Source organism: Cryptomeria japonica, chromosome 3 (assembly GCF_030272615.1).
Source record: "Cryptomeria japonica chromosome 3, Sugi_1.0, whole genome shotgun sequence".
In the NCBI taxonomy this organism is placed as follows: Eukaryota; Viridiplantae; Streptophyta; class Pinopsida; order Cupressales; family Cupressaceae; genus Cryptomeria; species Cryptomeria japonica.
Window position 1 is genome coordinate 556,832,094 of NC_081407.1, and position 20,041 is coordinate 556,852,134.

A 20,041-nucleotide genomic window follows, 5' to 3' on the forward strand; every position below is an offset into this window, starting at 1 on the left:
GTTTCTTCAATTCCCGACTTTCACTTATGTAAGAGTTGGATGTTACAGTGGGCAGCCATACATGCTTCCTAGATACCCGACCGATAAGATCATTCTTATGGAGTTGGGAAGACAGATCATGGCCGTGCACGCTCATCAATCTGTCAAACATAAGGTTGGAATGGGGATTTCTACAACTAACCCATTGAAGATTGGCCGGTATTCTCTTGTCACATCCGTCAAAGCCAAAGCTATGGAGACTGAGATGCAGGAGATTAAACTCAAAAGATTTAAGTCGAGGGCAGATTTTGACTATCGGGGTATGAAGGAAAAGATAAAAAAAGTCCTTTGTACATGTGCATCGTATTGAGGATATCTGGGTAGATCTCCGTACAAAAATGGAGGTTCTCAAGATGGACTACTACAGGCTTACTGTTGAGTAGGTTATTGATTTGAACCTGGTGGACATTTCGCAAGGAATGATTGATGATGGTAATGTGCTTGATTCAGAGTTTGTCTCACGAAGGGTTGAGGAAGCCCCACTTCCTTTAATCCAATGGTCACATAAAGAATGCACTTCCATTCTTGAAAGATTTCAGCCTATCTTAGCTAACACCGGCACTTGGCTCAAAGGTAATGGTGTTAGACTCATCAAGATCAAGGTTGGAAAAGAAGATGACTCTATAGGGCCTCTTGGACGTAAGTCTGAGATTTAGATTGACAATAAGGAAGGTGCATCATCTTCAGGCACTAGGATCAAATTTCGGGTTAGTCGGGCAATAGTACTTCCTCCTAAGGAGGCGACAGTTCGCGGAAAAGAAAAATCCCAGATTCACATTCAAGTGATTGATCCTGATAATCCGGAGGAAGGACAACAATCCGATGATTGACTTCGGAGTCACCTCATGAGATTCCCTCCTTAGTTCCCATGTAGCTGCCTCTATCTCCTCCTGACATAATAGTGGAGGAGTCTCCTCAGAATACCGTTCCTATTTCAGCAGTTGAGCCACCTCTTGATCATCAACAAGAGAGTTTGCTGGAAATCCTTGAGGATACTCTTGCATGGATCCATTTGTTAGAGGTTGATACCTCTACTTCTGGCTTTGAAGAATTTATGAGGCAATCTTCCTGCCCTTTGGTTATCGAGCAAACCATGGTTGCCATTCAAATAGATACTCCTCCCAGGGTGACCACGGCTGTCCATACGGAAACTGCTTCTCCTTCGTCTTCGGTAGCTACTAGAGGAGAACTAGTCGTTTTACCTCCATGGCTTAGTTCTTTTACCCCAAAGAGGAAGAAGCAGGAAATCTCTCCTGATGTCTTTGATTATCAACAACTCAAATAGTCTAGGCCCAAGGTTGCTAAAAAAGCCAAGACGATTTCAACAGTAACCGTTGACAACAACAAGATGAAAGTGGCAGAAATTGTTGAGCCCCTTGCGGATAAGCCACGTGAGGAAATGCAAGCTGCTGATTACAAGGTTACAAGGATAGAATTGGGTAAACAAATGCATGAAGTGGTCAAGCCTGATGCCCAACAATCCGTAGCTTCACTAGTACAGTGGTATGATGAACTTCTAGCAAAGAAAGACAAGCTAGAAGAGGAGAATAGGCAACTTGTTGCAGCTGTTCACAAAATTACAAAACCTGTTGGTGAAGGGAGTAATCCTACAAGTTCTTCCGGTTCACAAGAATTAATTCGGGGAGTTGAAAGAGCGGCTCAAAAAGTACAAGCGTTGGATTCTTGGGTGGATCAACTTCATGATCTGTGTGCACAAGTGCTGAAAGACATTTCCCAAATGATGTCTAAGTTGGAGACCATTGAAGAAAAATTGAATCATACCTCTGAGACTTTCAAACAGAATTTGGAAAGGGTTGAAGGTAGTTTGACAATTTGGCACACAATGCCTCAACAACAATTGAGTGTTCTTCAGGAGCATGCCATTATTCCTTCCAGGGTCATGTATTTGGAATTTGAAGAACTTCTAGAGAACAAAGCCCTTGTTCTCAAATCCCTCATTGAGGAGATTGATGATGCAATGAGATTGCAAGTTGAAGTGTTCCAAGGTGTTGTTTCCCAGTGTGAGAAGGCCTCTTGCAATAACACGGGTTAGAATGGAGAGTTGATGCCGGAAGAAGAAGTCTCGCAGATTTACAGGTGAAGATTCATAATGAGTGGAGAAGCGAGCAATTTTCAGCTGCCTCAATTCAGGTTTTGATGAAACATCAAATCTTTTTGCATGAAATCCAGTCCACTTTGGAAAAGAACGACTCTATGCTTCTTCAATGCCATGACACCATTGTGAAGACCATGCTTGTTGCCAAGAACACCCACGAACTGAATCCTGCTGAGCTACGAACGATCATCCAGAAGTTCGAAGGATTCATGAGATGACATGCTGCAGCTTAAGTGTTTTTCAACACTTGGTTGTGTTTTTTTCCAGAGTGTAATCTCTTAGTTGTAGTCTTTTTTTTGACAAGTTACATGTAAAAACATTTTGTAAATTGCAAGTCAAGTCTTTACTTGCACTTTTGTAATTACATGTAAAGCAACTACAAGTTGTGTTTAGTTAGAACTGTAGTTGGAATAAGTCATAGTTAGTTATTGAACAAGCCTTGGTGGTTAAGAGAATCTCTCAAGTTAGTTAGAATCCTCCCATTTTTTTCTCAAGACTCCTCTTCTATAAATACTTGAGGGGTCTATTGCAATCTTTATCTTTTAGAAAAACAAGCAAAAACTCTGCCAAATTTACAGCAAAGAAGTCTTCGAGCTTTCATATGTGAATTCAAGAATTGAAAGAAATAGAAGAAAATTGCTCAAGCTTTGAGTCTTTGTGCTACGTTCTTGAGTTTGTGTTCCATATTATCTTTCTTGCAAGTGTTTCTTTAAGAGCTTAATCGAATTTGATTTGCAGTCTTTGTGCTGCAAGTATTAGAGGTTAATATAACTTAGAGTAAATATTCTTTTGAGAGGAGCTGTAAGACTTTGTGCTTGCACTTGTTCTTAAGAGAGTTTAGAAGCAGATTTTGTAAGAAATAGCTATGAGTCTTTGAGCTTGTACTACTTCTTACTGTTTTACGTAGAAGAAAATAAGGTATTTCAGTCTTTGTGCTGATATAATTTGTTCTGAATATCATTAATATAGAAAAAGGTTAGATAGGACTTCACATAATCAAGACTTTGAGCTTGACATTGCTGTCCCGTCCCGAAGGAAGTGATAGAAGTCTTTGAGCTTTCAGGAAACTTCATTTCTTTTCTCTCATTTCATTTCAAAAGTTGTTACTATCACTTTTCTGTGAAGAGAAAATGATATTGGCTTTCTTGAAAGAAGAAGAAAGACTGCTGTTCCATCCTATTTTAGTTTTAAGTTGTAGATAGATAGGGGGAGCCTTCCCTTAATTAGGAGAGTTTTACTCACACACAGTGGTTGAAACCACAATTTTGTATATTTCCCCAAGTGTACAAAGTTTTCAACCAACAGAGATACTCGGCTGGGATATATTGACTTAAATGAATTATGGAGGAGAATAAAGAACCCTAATAGACACCCAATTACCTGAAAATTGGTGGAAAGTGGGTTGCTAGAGGTGGCAACATTTCTAGTGGCAATCTAGTGCGCGGACTTGATTATGGGTTGCCTAAAAAGATATGACCCTAACACTCGGCAAATCAAAACTTAGGATGATAGGGTTTTGTTAACCCTAGATCGAGCCACAATTAATGCTTATTTCTGCCTACCAGATCGAGGACCCTATTCACATTGGGACCCCACTCTCTCACAATGCGAATTTAATACAAAGAAGGGTTTCTATAGGGGTGTTATAGCTAAGGAATGGTTTGCTACACCAAGGAGAGGGTAGTCTTAGCTCTTGACAACAATTCATAGGTCTTATCTGAAAAGGGAGACAACAAACATCATAGTATTACTGCACAGGCTTGTTCTGACGTAATCACACATCGCCCCATTGCAAATGGGGACCCACTTGTTTTCGCTTTTAGGGTAGTGTTTTGGCGTCTTAGGTTTTCTCTTTCACAAATGAGTCAAGTTCTTCAAATTTGGAGGAGTCATCAAATTAATAAGGAGAAAGAATGATCAAAAGAACGTTTTGATGCTACAAATGTGCTTTAGACATGTTGAAGGAGTAAAAACGCAATTTTTTAGGATCAATTTTGACAACTTCCTCTTTTTTTTTAGGAAAGTTGCTTTTTTTTTGCTTTTTTCTGTTTCAAAAAGTTTCATTTTTGGCATTTTGGGGCCAATTTAGGAATTCTTTTTTCATTTTTGCTTTTTTTATTTTTTAGAAATTTCTATTTTTAGGAGTTTCTATTTTTCGGAGATGTCCAAGGTTACTTTTGTGTGCAAGGAAATGAGAAAATCCCGTTTCAAATAAAATCCGACCTCCTCAGTAAGAAATCTTGTTGAAGGCATGAAATCCACCAAGGAGAAATGGAAAATCCAATTGAAATAAATTCGTCAAAGAAGTAAAAATGTCCACTTGGAAAGAAAGAGAAAATTCACTTAAGAGTTCAAATTTCCAAAATTGAAGACAAAGTGAACAAGTCCACTTGGAAAGAGAGAAAAATTTCACTTAAGGTTCAAATTTCCCAAGTTGAAGGTTAAGAGGTCAAAAATTCACAAGGTAAAGAGGACAAATCCACGTGAGGTCCTATTTTCCCAAGTATAGGTGAGCAAAAGGTTTCTAAGTACTTGAAAATTCCTTGTGAGGTAAAAGGGAAAATCCACTTGGCGGTTGATTTTCCCAAGTAAAGAAGTAAGGTTAAATTGAAAATCCACTTGGAAAATTCACTTAGAAGTGGAAGAATATTTCCTTCATGAGGTCGATTTCCTAGAAAGGGAAAATCAATTATTTTATTCAAAAAGAATTCAATTGTTTTATTTACCAAAATCGCTCAAGAAAGGAATCAACAAGTTTTATGGCTTTATTTGCAAATTCATTAAGGAAAGAAAGCAAAGGCTTTATTGTTTTTTTTTGCAAATTGCTTATGAGAGGCAAGAGTTATTGTTTTCTGAGATAGAAAGCATGCGTCAACCTCTTTAATAGAGGATTCACAAGACTTTAAAAGAAGGGAACAACAATCATTCACTTCACAAGTTCGATTTTGCTCTAGGCAAACCTTGCAATAGCAGACTAGTGAAGGAGAAGGGCTGATCAACCAAACAAAGCCCTCATCATTTACAGGCAAAGAAGTTTCAGACATACATTCAGCCTTGGTGATCATACTTTGAGGACAAAATCGCAGAATTTCTCCCTTTTATCTTTGGATTTTGGGACTGAAATTTAATTTCCAGATCTATAGTGGATCGATATCTCTAAGTTATAATCAGACATCCTTAAAAGGTAAAAAATCAGGTTTTAGAATTCCATTTTCTAGATTTTGTCAAGGTTTGACCATTCTTAGTTTTGAATTCTGATTTTAGAAGATTAAAATGTCTGAAATTCACAAGAAAAAAATCAGAATTATTAAAGAAATTCTGGAATTAACTAGTTTTCCTCTATGTTTTCATTGCCTTACAAAGTCATCAATTTTAAGCTTCATACAGGTACCATGTCTGCACCAAAGAATATGGGAGGAGGAATCAGGAAGACTTCACAGCATTCAAGGAGGTAAATCATCATCAAGATAAAGGACTCACCAATGCATACTCAAGTTAGGGAAAGAAAGAAGACCAAAGTTAGGAACCGAGACTCCAAGGAGATGAAGATGTGAATAAGGTGCAAGAAGAAAAGAATATCAAAACAGTCCCTATTCTCGTCAAATTTCCACCAAGGTCTGATTGAAAGTGGATACAAAGGAAATAGTGTGAGATTGAAATTTAGATCAACCTAGAGTATTAAATCCTCAGGAAACGTGTAAGAGCAGAAGGTTTAAGATCAGATTTCAAGTTAAACAAAAGAAGCAAGTGCTTGGAGAATGAATTTAACAGCAGAAAGAAGGTCATTTTTATTAGATTTTTTGGAGGTAATCCTTATCAAACAAATCAGGTTTCAAAGAGAACTTTCCAGCAAGGAGGCGAATTTTCCTAAAGGGATACAATGATGGTAAAGGCAAAGGATTTCCCAACAAGCAAGAGGGAACTACAACTACAAGGAATTTCAAGACAAGGATTCCCAGGGCAAAGACGTGATTCACAAGGAGAAAGATCTCAACCTTAAGAGTTCAAAATTGCAAGAGGATGTCAAGATGCACAAGCACAAGCCAAATGCAAGCTGGAGGTGGCATCCTGGTCATCATTCATCCAATCAGGAGATTCCAAGTCAACACATCTAGATTCAGTGAACCTGACTCAGCAAATGGAAGATATTAAATCATTTTCAGTGATTCCTATTTTGTCATTGGTTTGTGAGAAGGTGGTTGCAACAAACCCTAATTAGGGTTTTATCGGTTAATCTTGGCCGTTGATCATAGATCAATCTGTACCGTTGCTTTGTATTGGGGTGTTTGTATAAACCCTTCTCTTTTCATTTGTTAGAGAGAGATTTCAGAGAAATTGTTGTAGTGATACTTCTTAAGTAATAGACACAATTCATTGAATTTTGGTGAATGTTTGTTCACTTTTGCAAGTTAGCATGGTTTCTTGGCTCTCATTAGAATAGGTTTAATTTCCAAGTTGATAGATTGAATGGATGATTGATAAAATTGCTTAATGTGGAGTTGATGTGTTCATACTTTTTAATTGAATGATCTTTAATAATTTTGCAAAGTTAGGCTAAACAAGTAAATGAAAACTTAACTTCTATTACTATATTCATTGTTCAATATGTTGGTGAATATAAGTGATATGAAAATCTTTTGAATTCTGTAGTGGCTCACCCCAATCTGGCAATTTGATATTGTTTTTCTGATTTTACTATTTAAGCTGCTTTTTTTCTGATTTTGTTTTGATGTTTTGCTGATTTTTTTGAGTTTTTTTTTGTAATTTTTGATTTTTTAGGGTTTTTTTGCTTGGATTTGCAAATTTATAAAAAACAAGAAATAATTGCTGGAAATGATAGAACAGCAAGTACAAGTAATGAATGAGGGTAGTTTCACTTTATTGAAGTTAAATGGACAATTACATGTTGGAATCAATGAACACTAAGGAGGGGGGGGGGGGGGGGGGCGTGAATCAGTGTTCCGGTATATATAAATTTATTAATCTGATTCTTAATCAACCGGATGCACAATTAAGAGACTAAAATGCAGAAACACAAAACAATCAAGCACATAACCATAACACCAATATTTTTACGTGGAAACCTGGAAAGGGAAAAACCACGGTGGGATTTGAACCCACAATATTATTCCACTATGGCTAGTAGCAAAACAATATTACAAAAGTTGGAATGCACATGCATTCAGGCACACTGTCGAAAGCTCACTGCTCAGTTACAAAAACAGGGCCACAACCCCGGAGGAAGGCTGATTGCCTTATAGGCTGATAAGAAATGATTACAATGAGTAATGAATTGGAAAACAACATCTAACTATGCCAAGTATCAGTTCCAGTTAGGCACAAAGTGATCGGCTGCACTGAATTGCTCCCAAAATTATCTCACATATCATATCATCACCAAAAAGCATTATCCCAATCGATCATATATGTCCGCACAAGCAAAAAATGATCTCCCACAAGTCGGCTTCACAAAATATCAGAATATGAAACATGCAGCTTCAAGTCGGCTCAAATCTTCACAAAACCATATTCCGGATCCAAGACACACGATCACACGCTTCCCATAAGTCAGCCCAATCACCTTGAACTTGCCAATAACCATCGGAATCAGCTCAAGAAATCCGGTCCACACATTACACCACCAAAAATGAAGATAACCTTGTTTAACTACTCAACCGGATACCCGACCTACTAACATGCCAAAGAATCATCGCCGAAGGATAATATTGCATAATAATCTGCTTCTCATACCCAATCAGCTTAACTCAAATCACTGGAAATAAGAAATGCTCACCAAGACTGTACACAGAGTATTACTGACAGACTTGCACCAAAACTTCATATCGGATGTTCCAAACTTCGTTCCGGATAAGATCAATAGGCTGAGTTCCCATCAATGACAACTCCTAAGAATCTACATGCATCAGATATCACCAATCTTCATCGGAGCATCACCGGAACAGCATCAAATGCCAACATTACATACCCGATCCAATCATGTGTAGGTCTCATTTTGACTGGTACATGACGAAATTGGACTGATATGGTGTTCCAGAGGTCTGATCTGAATTTTCTCAGAGCTGATCTGCACCTTTCAAACTTGCTTTGAATCTGATCTACTGAATGTTGCCTGGAAACCCTACGTCCCAGCATGTATTGATGCTCCTTGCTGCAATAAGGGGGTGCAGCTAGTTATGGGTGAGCCGTGGGAAGCTGGAAATGAAGCAACAGGCCCAGATCTGCTAATTTCTTCCCAAAACTTGCTCTCCAACACTGCTGATATCTGATTTTTCTTCTCAAATAGCCTATAGATGCACCTTCCCTATGCCTTTGTTGATGAAAACCTGTGAGAAAACCCTTGAACTCTCATAAGGCCCCTTGCTATGCTCCCTAGGCCCTCGAGTGGTCACCTGGTCAATTGACAGTCTCCTAAAAAATAGGCCCCCATCCTAAAAATTAGGAGACTGACCTTGGACTCTCGAAAGGCCTCCCAAAGCTCCTCAAAGGGTCACAAGACCCCTAACTAGGCTCCCTATCCATTGCGTTAGCCTACGGGACCTCAATGATAAGCTAACCCCTGCTAGAAACATTTGTCCTTAGGAAGGGGACATTACAACTCGCCTTCTCTGAGATTGCTTGTCCTCAAGCAACCTCATCTACGGGTGCTGCAAAGTCTACTCACTCTCCCATGTAGCATCCTCCATTGGCAGATCCTTCCATTTCACTAAATACTCCCTGATGAGCCTTCTCCTCAGTCTCTTCTCTTGGGTATAAATATTGGCCTACGAGACCTCGATGATAGGCTAACCCTTGCTAGAAACATCTGTGCTTAGGAAGGGGACATTACAGTTCGCCCTCCTTGAGTTTGCTTGTCCTCAAGCAACCTCATCTGTGGGTGCTACAAAATTTGATGACTTTGAACGGTCCATAATAACGTGGCTTGAGTTTCTTGGCTCCACTCTTCCTGAGAGTGGACTGTCGGTAAGGCTGCAACATAAGGTATACCATATCCCCAATCTCAAATGAACGCTCAACCCTGTTCTGATTGGCATACTGTTTCTGCTGATTTTGAGCCTTTTGAATGTTTTCCATCAAGGACGTAATGATATCCTAGCTGTCCTATAGTAGGTCCGTGGTACTAGGCACTCGACTATCACCAAAAAGCAAATCCAAAAAATTAGGTGCATCATACCCATATAGCACCATGAATGGCAACATTTGGATGGACATGTGGTAGGTCGTATTGTAACACTACTCACACATATGAAGCCACCTAACCCATGCCTTTTGCTGCCCTGATATATAATTCCAAAGGTATCCCTCCACCCATTTATTAACAACTTCTGTTTGTCCATCTGTCTTCTATCTGGGGGTGCTCGGGGTGAGCTTGGTGTTGCTGAGTCTAAACAACTGAACCTGCTGTCCCTATCACTAACTATGCTCCTCGGCAACCCATGTAATCTGAATACCTCTCAGAAGAACAAATTTGCAATCTGTACCGTTGTGTATGTAGTGTTGATGGGAAAGAAGCCTGCAAACTTTGTAAGCTTGTCCACTACAACATAAATGCTATCCCTGCCTTGGGCTTTGGGCAATCCCGTGATGAAGTCCATCGAGATGCATTCCCACTTCCTGCTTGGAATGGGTAAGGGCTGCAATAAACCTGTCGGAAAAGTGTGCTCGTGCTTATTCTGCTGACAGGTAGGACATTCATGGATGTACCTAAGAACCTCTAACTTGAGCCCCTTTTAAGTGAATCTCTCTCGTATCTGGCGATGTCTTGAAGTACCCTGGGTGTCCTGCCATTGGTGCATCATGGAAGGCTCTCAATATTTGTCGCTTCATCTCTGAATTTGGAACTAAGAAAATCCTTCCTTTATAAATGATGAGATCATTTACAACTGTATATTTGTCATCCCATATTGTCCCGTCAATGATACTAGCGGCCCACGTGTCCTTAGCTTACTCAGCAGAAATCAACCCTTGCCATTCATCTGTAATCTCCTTAATAGAGCACAAATGGAGTCTCTTGGATAGGGCATCAACAATAATGTTCTTCTTGCCTTTTATATATGCAATGTCAAAATCGTAAGCCTAGAGCTTACCCATTTCTGCTGACGGTCATTGAGGTCCCGCTGATTGAATGTTTTAGGTTGTTATGGTCCGTCTTAACCACAAATTTACTCTCTACCAAGTATAGCCTGAACTTATCCAATGCATGCATGATGGCTAACATCTCCTTGTCATATATGCTGCAACTCTTCTCTGGCCCCTCAATTTCCAACTCTCAAATACTATAGGGTGCTTGTTCTGCATTAACATCGCACCAATTTCCTCTCCAGAGGCGTCACACTATAACTCAAACGGTGGAGAGAAATCTGGTAATGCAAGGATCGGACACAAGCTCATCAACTGCTTAAATTGATCGAAACACTATTGTGCTTGCTCTGTCCATACAAAGGCCCCCTTCTTCGTCAAGTTCGTGAGAGGTGCTACTCACTATGAAAACCCCTTGATGAAGCTTTTGTAGAATCAGCATAGCCCAAATAATCCCCTAAGCTAGGTGAGATTCCTAGGTGGAGGCCAATCAACAATAGCTCGGATCTTTTCCGGATCAACCCTGACTCCCTCTGAGCTAATAATGTGCTCCAAGTAGAGCAACTCTATCATCCCAAACTCACACTTGGACTCCTTGGCATACAAGGACTCCCTCTCCAGAATATCTAGCACCTTCTCCAAGTGCCTCAGATGCTCATTCCAAGTCCTACTGAATACCAATATGTCATCAAAGAAGATCAACACAAACCTTTGCAACTGATTCCGAAACACCCTATTCATACAGGGTTGGAATGTGACTGGTGCGTTGGTTAACCCAAAGGGCATAACAAAGAACTCAAAGTGTCCGCAATGGCATTTGAAAGCTATTTTATCCACATCCTCCTCCCTCATCCGTATTTGATGGTAACCAGATCTCAAATCGATCTTGGAGAAGTAACATGCTCCGTGCAACTCATCAATCAGCTCAATGCGAGATATGGGGTATTGGTTCTTAATTGTTTTCTTATTCAATGCACGGTAGTCGATGCACATGTGAAGAGTCCCATCCTTCTTAACCAATACCACGGTTGATGCAAAAGGACTCTTACTAGGCTGAATGTGCCCCATCTCGAGCTGCTCCTTAATTGTCTTCTCTATTTCATCCTCTAGTCGCTTTGGATGCTTGTATGGGGTGATGATGACTGGTTTAGCCCCTTCCTCCATCTCAATAATGTGCTCTATCCCCCTGTCTGGAGGTCTACCTGGTGTTATGTCACTAAACACCTTACTGTGTTTAGTTAGGATCTTCTAAATGTCTGGAGGGTAGCTCCACTTCTGCCGCTCCTCTGATGTGGGCATTACCACACACTCTGCAACTCACTCTACCTGCTCATGTATGATCAAACGCTCCATCCTCAAAGAAACCATCCGAAGACTTCTATCGATCATACCTCTCAGCACATGCTTCCGACTATCCACTTCAAACCTCATCTCCATGGTGCACACATTTGAGATAAAATTCCTCAATCATATGTAGCCATCTCATACCTAATACAATATCCATTTCTCCCATATTCACCACATAGTAATTTTCTTGGAAGACATAATCATTCAGCTAGAGAGTCAAATTGGAGATCATCCTGTTACAAGAGAGAGTGAAGCCATCAGCCACCTTCACTCTAAAGCCCTCAAATTTCAAAGCCTTAAGCCCTCTTTGGGCCACCAAACCCTCATCAATAAAATTATGTGTAGCACCTATGTCCAACAAAGTGATCACTCGTTACCCAGCAAGAACTCCACAAATCTCTAAAGACCCCTCACGCTGAATGCTAGAGAGCTGTGCCATGGGTCTATTATCCTCCCGCTCCTTCACTGACCCCTCAGACGCATCCTTTGATTCGCTGTCACAAATTTCAGTGTGCTGATTTGAATTTTCAGAATTGGTATCGTTAGTTGAATAGTATTCCACTTTGTTAGCCTTCCCCTTTAAAGGGCACTTGTGCTTAGGGTCCCATGGTTCCTTGCATTTGAAGCATAATTTCTTGTGTCTTAAGTCATTATGTGACTCCTCTTAAGGTTTTTGGGAAGGTTTTTTTTGCTGGTCCATGGTCTTATGGAAAGGTTTTTTATCCTTACTACTGGAAAAAGGTTTTGATGTGAATTTGTTCTTTAGGGCAGCAAGCTCCATGCTACGGGCCTTCTTCATGGCCTCTTGTAAAGTGGGTGGGTCACCCACGTAAGGGTTTGGAAAGTCCCTCAATGAATAGGACAACCAACCGTCTCGCTGAAATATCATACACCATCATCGCCAACCTCTGAAAGTGAGGATGTAGATCTCTATTGATCCATATTGTCTGAGCTGAGCTAACTCCCTAAAATACATTTTCGGATCCTTTTGGTCAAAATGGTCGATGAGCTTTTTGGTGAACTCATCATATGAGGTGATCAAATGGTGTCCCAAGCTAATCAATCCGTGGTACCACCACTCGTCTTTTGATGTTTCGCTGATTTTTTTGAGTTTTTTGTAATTTCTGATTTTTTTTTTTGTTTTTTTGCTTGGATTTGCAAATTGATAAAAAATAAGAAATAATTGCTGGAAATGATAGAATAGCAAGTACAAGTAATGAATGAGGCTGGTTTTCACTTTATTGAAGTTAAATGGACAATTACATACCCGATCCTACCATGTGCAGGTCTGATTTTGACTGGTACATGACAAAATTGGACTGATATGGTGTTCCAGAGGTCTGATCTGCCCTCTATGGTTACTGATCTGAATTTTCTCATATCTGATCTGCTTCTTTCAAACCTGCTTTGAACCTAATCTACTGAATGTTGCCTGGAAACCCTACGTCCCAGCTGGTGTTGATGCTCCTTGCTCCAATAAGGGGGTATGGCTGGTTATGGGTGAGCTGTGGGAAGCTGGAAATGAAGCAACTCAGGTATGTTAGCACTTCTTCTTCTACCCTTGCCATCAAAACAATGCTAACAACTGATCCGAGTAAGGATGGATGTGATGAAGAACCACCTATAAAGAATAAGTCACTGGAGAAAACCTGTGGGGAAGGCCCATTATTTGACATAAGGGCTGAAAAAGAGAAAGAAGAAAGACAGGGAAAAGAACTGGGGGATAAGGGAGAAAAGGACAAAGGAAAAGGAGTAGCTCAAGAAAAGGGGTCAACAGAGACAGCCACGGATACTGGTATTGATGGATAGCCTATAAGTGGTAAGCCATAGACTCCTTTCCCTTTTAATGTGCCAAATGTAGATAAAACTCATCCTGTAAAGAGAACTTTATTATTTTCTCCTAATTCTATGGAAAGTGCCATGAAAACCTTGTCCTCCCCATCTTGGTTGCAAACAACATTGTCTAGAAAAAGAAAGATTGAATCTGTTAAAAAGTCCTCTGAAGAGCCATTGCAGTCCACCTCCACTCCTAAGGTTAAGAAACTTAAAACCACAACGAGGTTGGTAGAAGATGAGAATTCAGACCATTTGTTTGTTGAGATTGCACACCCTACTGCACAAGAAGATCTCAGTTAAGCTACAATAGCTGAATTTAATATGACTAGAATTGATATGGATCCACCGAGTAGGGATGCAAATCTTCACAACTTTCAAATCACTGTGACTAAACTTATGGAGAAGGCAGAGAAAGACAAGTTTGATAAAGAGGAATTAAAGGCTCTGGTTGATGTGCGTTTTGATTGTCACAAATTCACAATCATCCAGCCCTTCAAGATTCATATTAGATCCTAAGTCTGATGATTAAAGAATTAATGGTCAAAGTGCAGACGGATAGTTATTTTGATCTGGTGACTTAGAGTTGGATCAAGGGAATCAAGGTGAAAGGGCCCCCTTTCATTGATAATATACGCAAGGCCTATCATGAATTTATTTTAGCTAGAAATGGTGTTAATTTAGAAATTGAAACCACTAAGTAATAGGAGGCTACACATGTGCAAACAATTAGAGAACTTTAGGAAATAATAGACATGGGCCCAATTTTGTTGTCGCTGAGAAGATAATCTCTAATGTCCCAGATAGTCAGTGTGTGGTGTGGATAGAAAACATCAAATGGAAATGTAATTTCTTGCAACAGAATGTTCGAGAGTTACACAAACTGTTGAAAGACGCCAACAAGGTGATAGACAACATTTTGTAGGAGTTTGCTGATATTGGCTGCTACATTAAGGGAAAGGATAATTCAGGCGATGCTACTAGCGAAGAACTTAAAACTGAATTTGAAAGCAACATTGATGCTCTAGCCAACGTGAAGGTCTTCAATGAAGAAAATCATAGCAGATTGGCCAGGATTGATTCATCTTTGACATGGTGTGCCAACCACACTAAGACCTTCATTGCCAAATGTGCTGCTATCAGAACTGGTAGAGCCCTATGGGGAATAAGGACAAGAAGCATCACTATTTTACGCAGGCAGGAAATTCTGGCAGTTTCGAAGGCTTTTCAAGACTATAAGAACTGCCAAGCACAAGAGCAGCCAATGCAACAAGGAGACACTGGTACGAGCCAGGCAGATGCATCAGCGCTACCATAATACCATCTTATTTCTATTCGTCCATGTCATGGACCTTGTTTCTATATTTTCTTTAATTTTATGTTTTAATGCTTATGTTTTATACGATTCCTTTAAAGAATCGGTTTCAAGCGATTATGGCAGTTACAAACTGAATTCTTATAAATTTGTGTTTAATGGACTGTGTTTTTGATTTGATCCTCCTTATACTTTGATATATGAGTGAGACTTGATCAAATCTGAAGATCAATGGAGTTTTTCCGAGTTTCTAAGTTTCATTGTTTGGGTGCATTGAATCTAGATATTACTAATGTTTTGTTTTGAACCTGTGAAATTATGCAATTTGAATGTTATGTTCTTTGAGATATTGACATTCACATAAGTGATCTTCATTTTCTTGGGAATTCAGTTAGTGTTAAAAATTGCAGTTTTCTCTGCACATAATGGTTGTCGATCTGTGAGTTGATGCTAGTGTTGGAAGCTTTTCACTGTGTTGCAATAACCTTTGAGTTATAAGTTGAAGTTCCAAAAATTGTTATTTTGGTTTAAGCTTTCAATTTCTGCATTTGTTACATGGTGATGGGCAAATGTTAGATGCCTTTACTACTTTCTGCTAAAAAGTATACCTGGATTTATATATTCGAAAAAAAAAATTTCAATCATACAAAGTGAGCTGTACCTTTCTAAAATTCAGAGGGAAAATACTTAATAATTTACCCAACTGTTTGTTAGCTATTTGGGCAAAAGAGAGTCACTTTCTTTATTATTTTGAAGAGACAAATCTGTTAACTAACAAGGTGGCAAGATTGAAAGGTAAATGAACAGAGTGACAACAACTATATGCAAATAAAGATAAAAAGTTCTCACAGGGAACAAAAGTTGGTATAGGTTAGGGGTGACGTCATATAAGCCAGAGATCTCATGCAGAGATATAAAGCTTGCCAAGCTTTTGGTCACTTGGAGTTACTGTTAGCTGAGGGTAAAAGTTTGCACCATTTTATCACCGTAGTCTTCTGCATCTGTGAAGCCCAGTCCAAGAACCTTTTACATGCACAACAATGTTGTCTCCAAATCTATGCCAACATCTGCTCTCCCTATCACTAGTGCCCAGTTACTGGCAAGGATGACTGCCAGGGAAGAGATGAATAGTATTATCATCACATGCCATGCAATTGTTGTATATAAACACAAACAGAGAAACTCGTTATAAAGGAATACTTCTGTTAATTTAATGCATATGGTGCTTTAATTTAGTTTTGATTTCTGGTGCTCCAATTGGAGAATTGTGGTCAATCTTTTCCTTTGTCCCATCTGTATATATGAATTATGATTGTCATAATTGAAGCTCTCTATCAAAAAGGTTAAAACTTATCATATATAAGTCAGGCCTGCATATTTTTGGAGACTGTATATTCCTTCATATATTAAGGAATATGCTATTCTTCTTATACTTGGTATGTTTATTCAAGAGTATGTTATTGATGTCTAGGTTCTTGTAAATAATTCTTGTTTTAAGCTGCATACATATGATGAACATATTTGTTGCATTCTATTTTGTTTATGAAATCAGTAACTACAATCTACATACAGCTAAGAAAGATCAACATTCTTAGACTTGGTTTTGAATGAATAGCATATTAATCTACTCTTTTCACGATTCCTTAGTTTTAAAGTATTCTTTGTTCAGGCCCCGTCTTCACAAATTTTCAGTCTTCTTTTCAGGTTGCTGAATTGCAAACTCAGCTAAATAGTCCATATTAATAGCTTACGTATCACCTGGTGAGACAGATTTAATGGAGCATGAAACAGATGGAGACGTTTCAAGTGCACCTTCTGGTGAGCATGAACCAGAATTGCTTAATGCACGCGAAGACTTGTATGATGGTATGATTGTTGAGCTTGACAATTCACCTTCAGATGTGGCTCGGTTTGTTTCTTCACTTAAGGCATCATTAGTTGAATGGGAAAAAAAGGTGAGCTTTAACAAAAGTTGTAGGAGGATGCCATATTGTGTTTCTTTTTCTAGAAGTTTTTTGCTACTAGATTCTTTCCATGATACATATATGTTATATTTCTAGTGCACTTTGCTTCATTTTGAGGGTAAAAAACAGACCATCAATTGCCCATTTATGTTGTTTTATGGTTTTATATCTTTTTCTTTCCTTGAAAGATTGCTGATACATCAAACACAACGAGAAACTTTTTTGCAGTTCTGACTATTTTTGCTTTAATATTTTAAAGTGAAACATATAATTTCATGCATTTGAAAATAGCAGCTAAGCATATAGGAGTTTTCACTAGTATTAGCACACCTTCCTTCCTTCCAGTGTTTGGCTGCATTTAAAATATTGACTGATATTTTCAATAGATGTTGTTTTCATACTAAATTTTTGATATGGAATCGTTTTCAGTTGATTATCTTGTTTAAGAAGTTTTGATCAAATCCATGTTTTCCATGTTAGTGAACGTCACGCTTCTCAAGCTTTGACCAATGTCAATACATGGCCAACAAGATTTGCTTTCCAATGCATTAAGTGAGAGACAAAATGGAGCTTGGCCACAAAAGAGATGCCAAAAATGGTTGTCATAGGAAAATTGGATCCTAGGGTATTGGAGTGCTTCTTTCCAAAGGATAAGTACTTCCATGTGTTTCAAGCTATGAATTTTGGACAAGTAATGTTTATTGTGCTCTTTCCCATTGATTGTCCAACTTTAAGTGAAGTCAAGTGAAAATGACCCATAAGTGAAAAAGGGTGCTCCTTTTTGTAAGTTGTCCAATGTCAACATGAAATTGCAACAAGAAGTGGCATAAGTGAAAAGATTGCTCCTCTTTGCTAAGCAGGCAAAGTCAAGTGAAAATTGAAAGAAAAAGTGGACATGTGGTGTTTTGGAGTGCTCTACATAAAGGAATATCCAACTTAAGTTAAATAAAAAACATAAAAGGTGCCCATCAAGACCATGAGCAATGCCCTTTAGAAAGGGTGGGCAAGTCAAGTTAAAAGCATGAAAAAAGGTGCATAAATGGAATGGTGCATGCCTATGTAGAGTGTTCCAAGTCAACTTAAAACATAACAAATAGTCGCGTGCAAGTGAAAAAGTGCACACTTGTACAAATAATGGACAAGTTTTGATCGTAGAAACACAAAAAAGACCATGTAGATTAGAGGTGCATCCCAAGCAAGGGATTTGCAGGTTTAAATGAGGATTTCAGAAGCTTTCAGAATTCTTCCACTTCATTCAAGGTGCTTCAAGGTCGATGATCCGATTTCCAACAAAAAAGATTGTATGGACGTTGTCATCGAGTAGAGGATGAATTATTGAATTATCAGAGTTCAAGTTTCTTCTAAGAGTGTCATGGTTAGAATAAAGGTGTTGCATCAGAATCACATAGAAGAGCCAACTATTAGATTGGCTATTTTTAGCTATTATAGGCATATCTTTATCTCAAGATGATCTTCTAGAAGATCTTTGTCTAGATTTTCTTGTCAAGGATTTCTTGTTTTAGACAAGCTATTTTGGCCAATTTGTATTTTGTGCTTGCTTGGATTGCAAAGCAAACCATTTTTAAGTGTAGAGATTAACATGTCCTTTTCATTTATTTTATTGCATGCAAAATACTATAAGTACTTATTAAGTTCTGTATCACTTAGATTTTTATGCAATGCAAATATTACAACTATTTGTCAATATTAGCATTTGATTTGTGTTGTTTTGGTATATTGAATAGAAATTAGTGATTTTTTAGGCTTTGTGTTGCATTTTATATTGATGTGGAAGTTGTAACCTTGTATGCCATTATTAAATTTAAGTCCTATTTAAAATTTTCAATCCAATTTAATTCTTGTGTTATTATCTAAGTTACTCAGGTATGCGTCCCTGGGCTAAATCCCCCCGTCCCCGTGCCGGGGACATTTTGGGGACTAGGGGACGGCCAGAGAACACCCCCCTGCCGTCCTTAAAATTACAAAATTTGTGGGAAACGTCCTAGAAACTTGGGGACGACAATGATTCTCAAAGGGGACATCCCCCCGTCCCTTGGACGATTGGGGATGCTCGTGACGTCCCATAACTGTCCTAGGGATGGCCAACCGTCCCCCTTTTCTCAGCACATTTAGAAATAAAAAAAGGCTAAAATGCTTTAAAAAAACATTTTTTTATTTCTTTTTGTGGTCCCTAGTTCAGTTTGTTTCGATAAATAAGTTATTACATATTTGAATCTATTTGCCCACATTTTGGAAGGCACGTTGCATTATATTTACAGATCAGACATTTAGTAAATTTTTGGGAGATAATTTTGATTAGGTAATTTTCATTGATATGAAAGGTAAACAGGTCTGAATCATAGCCAAAAGAACTCAGAAATATGAATAACAGCTTGGTAACGAGTTTCACAAACACCCAAAACTTGGTAATGCATAAGGAAGCGGTTGTAGGTGATAATACTAATGGAATACTATCAAAATATCTTCCAACCATAAAGAATTAATGAACTACAAGCAAACAAGTGCTGGCATATTGACAATGGATTATGAATTATGAATGCATATTGAGTATTGACAATGAATTCTGAACGCAAATGTGGTATGTTAAGGTTCCATGATGTACATAAACATGCATTATCCATGTTTTCATATGAATATAATGTATATAATAATATATACATGCTTTATCTATTTTTCATGTGAACATTTAAAATATCCCTATATATATTTTAAATTTTCCCTATATTTTATATAGCCGTCCCCTTTGTTGTCACCCCGTTGTCCCCAAAATTGGCAAAAAAAATTGCCGTCCCGGAAACTCGGGATAACATAGGTTACTATTCTTTTTGGTCAGTGCTTTTAGCCAAAAAGAATGGGTGTGTTAGCTGTGTCATATATTAGGTTGTTTGTGCTGGTGAAAACATATAAAATTCCATGTCAGTGTATACAAGTGCTGGTTAGCTTTGTGTTGATACTTGAGAACCAATAGATAGGTAATGATGCAGCTGTTGTAGTTTCTTAATTTCTCATCATTTATTATTTATCTATCTAGGCTGACATGAACATAGAATAAAATACCAAAGTATTTTACTCTCTCTTGAACAAAATCACTTCATATGTTAAGATCACTAGAAGTTCATATGACGATTCCAAGGTTTCTATGGTCAGTTCTTGACATGTGGGTAACTCAATGGCTTGATGTGATATTGCTGTTTTCACTTGGGGACTTACGCAATTGTTCAATATGGAGACTTCTCATGAATTGGATTTGGAATAGGAATACTGGTGACTTAAGATTTTGCAATTCAGCTCTCAATCTAATCTAACAAA

At 38.4% G+C, this 20,041-nt stretch overlaps 1 protein-coding gene across 7 annotated transcripts in view; it reads left to right on the forward strand.

Moving 5' to 3' along the window:
• The window catches only part of LOC131029902 (nudix hydrolase 8), a 174,840-nt gene that overhangs the window by 10,464 nt on the left and 144,335 nt on the right, over window positions 1–20,041 (forward strand). For 6 of the 7 annotated variants that reach the window (XM_057960573.2, XM_057960572.2, XM_057960570.2 and 3 more), the window contains exon 2: window positions 16,518–16,702. In XM_057960573.2, the coding sequence (XP_057816556.1) occupies window positions 16,518–16,702 (185 nt within the window). Of the gene's footprint in view, window positions 1–16,452; window positions 16,703–20,041 lie in introns of those variants that run through there. The other variant, XM_057960571.2, reaches the window with a different exon arrangement.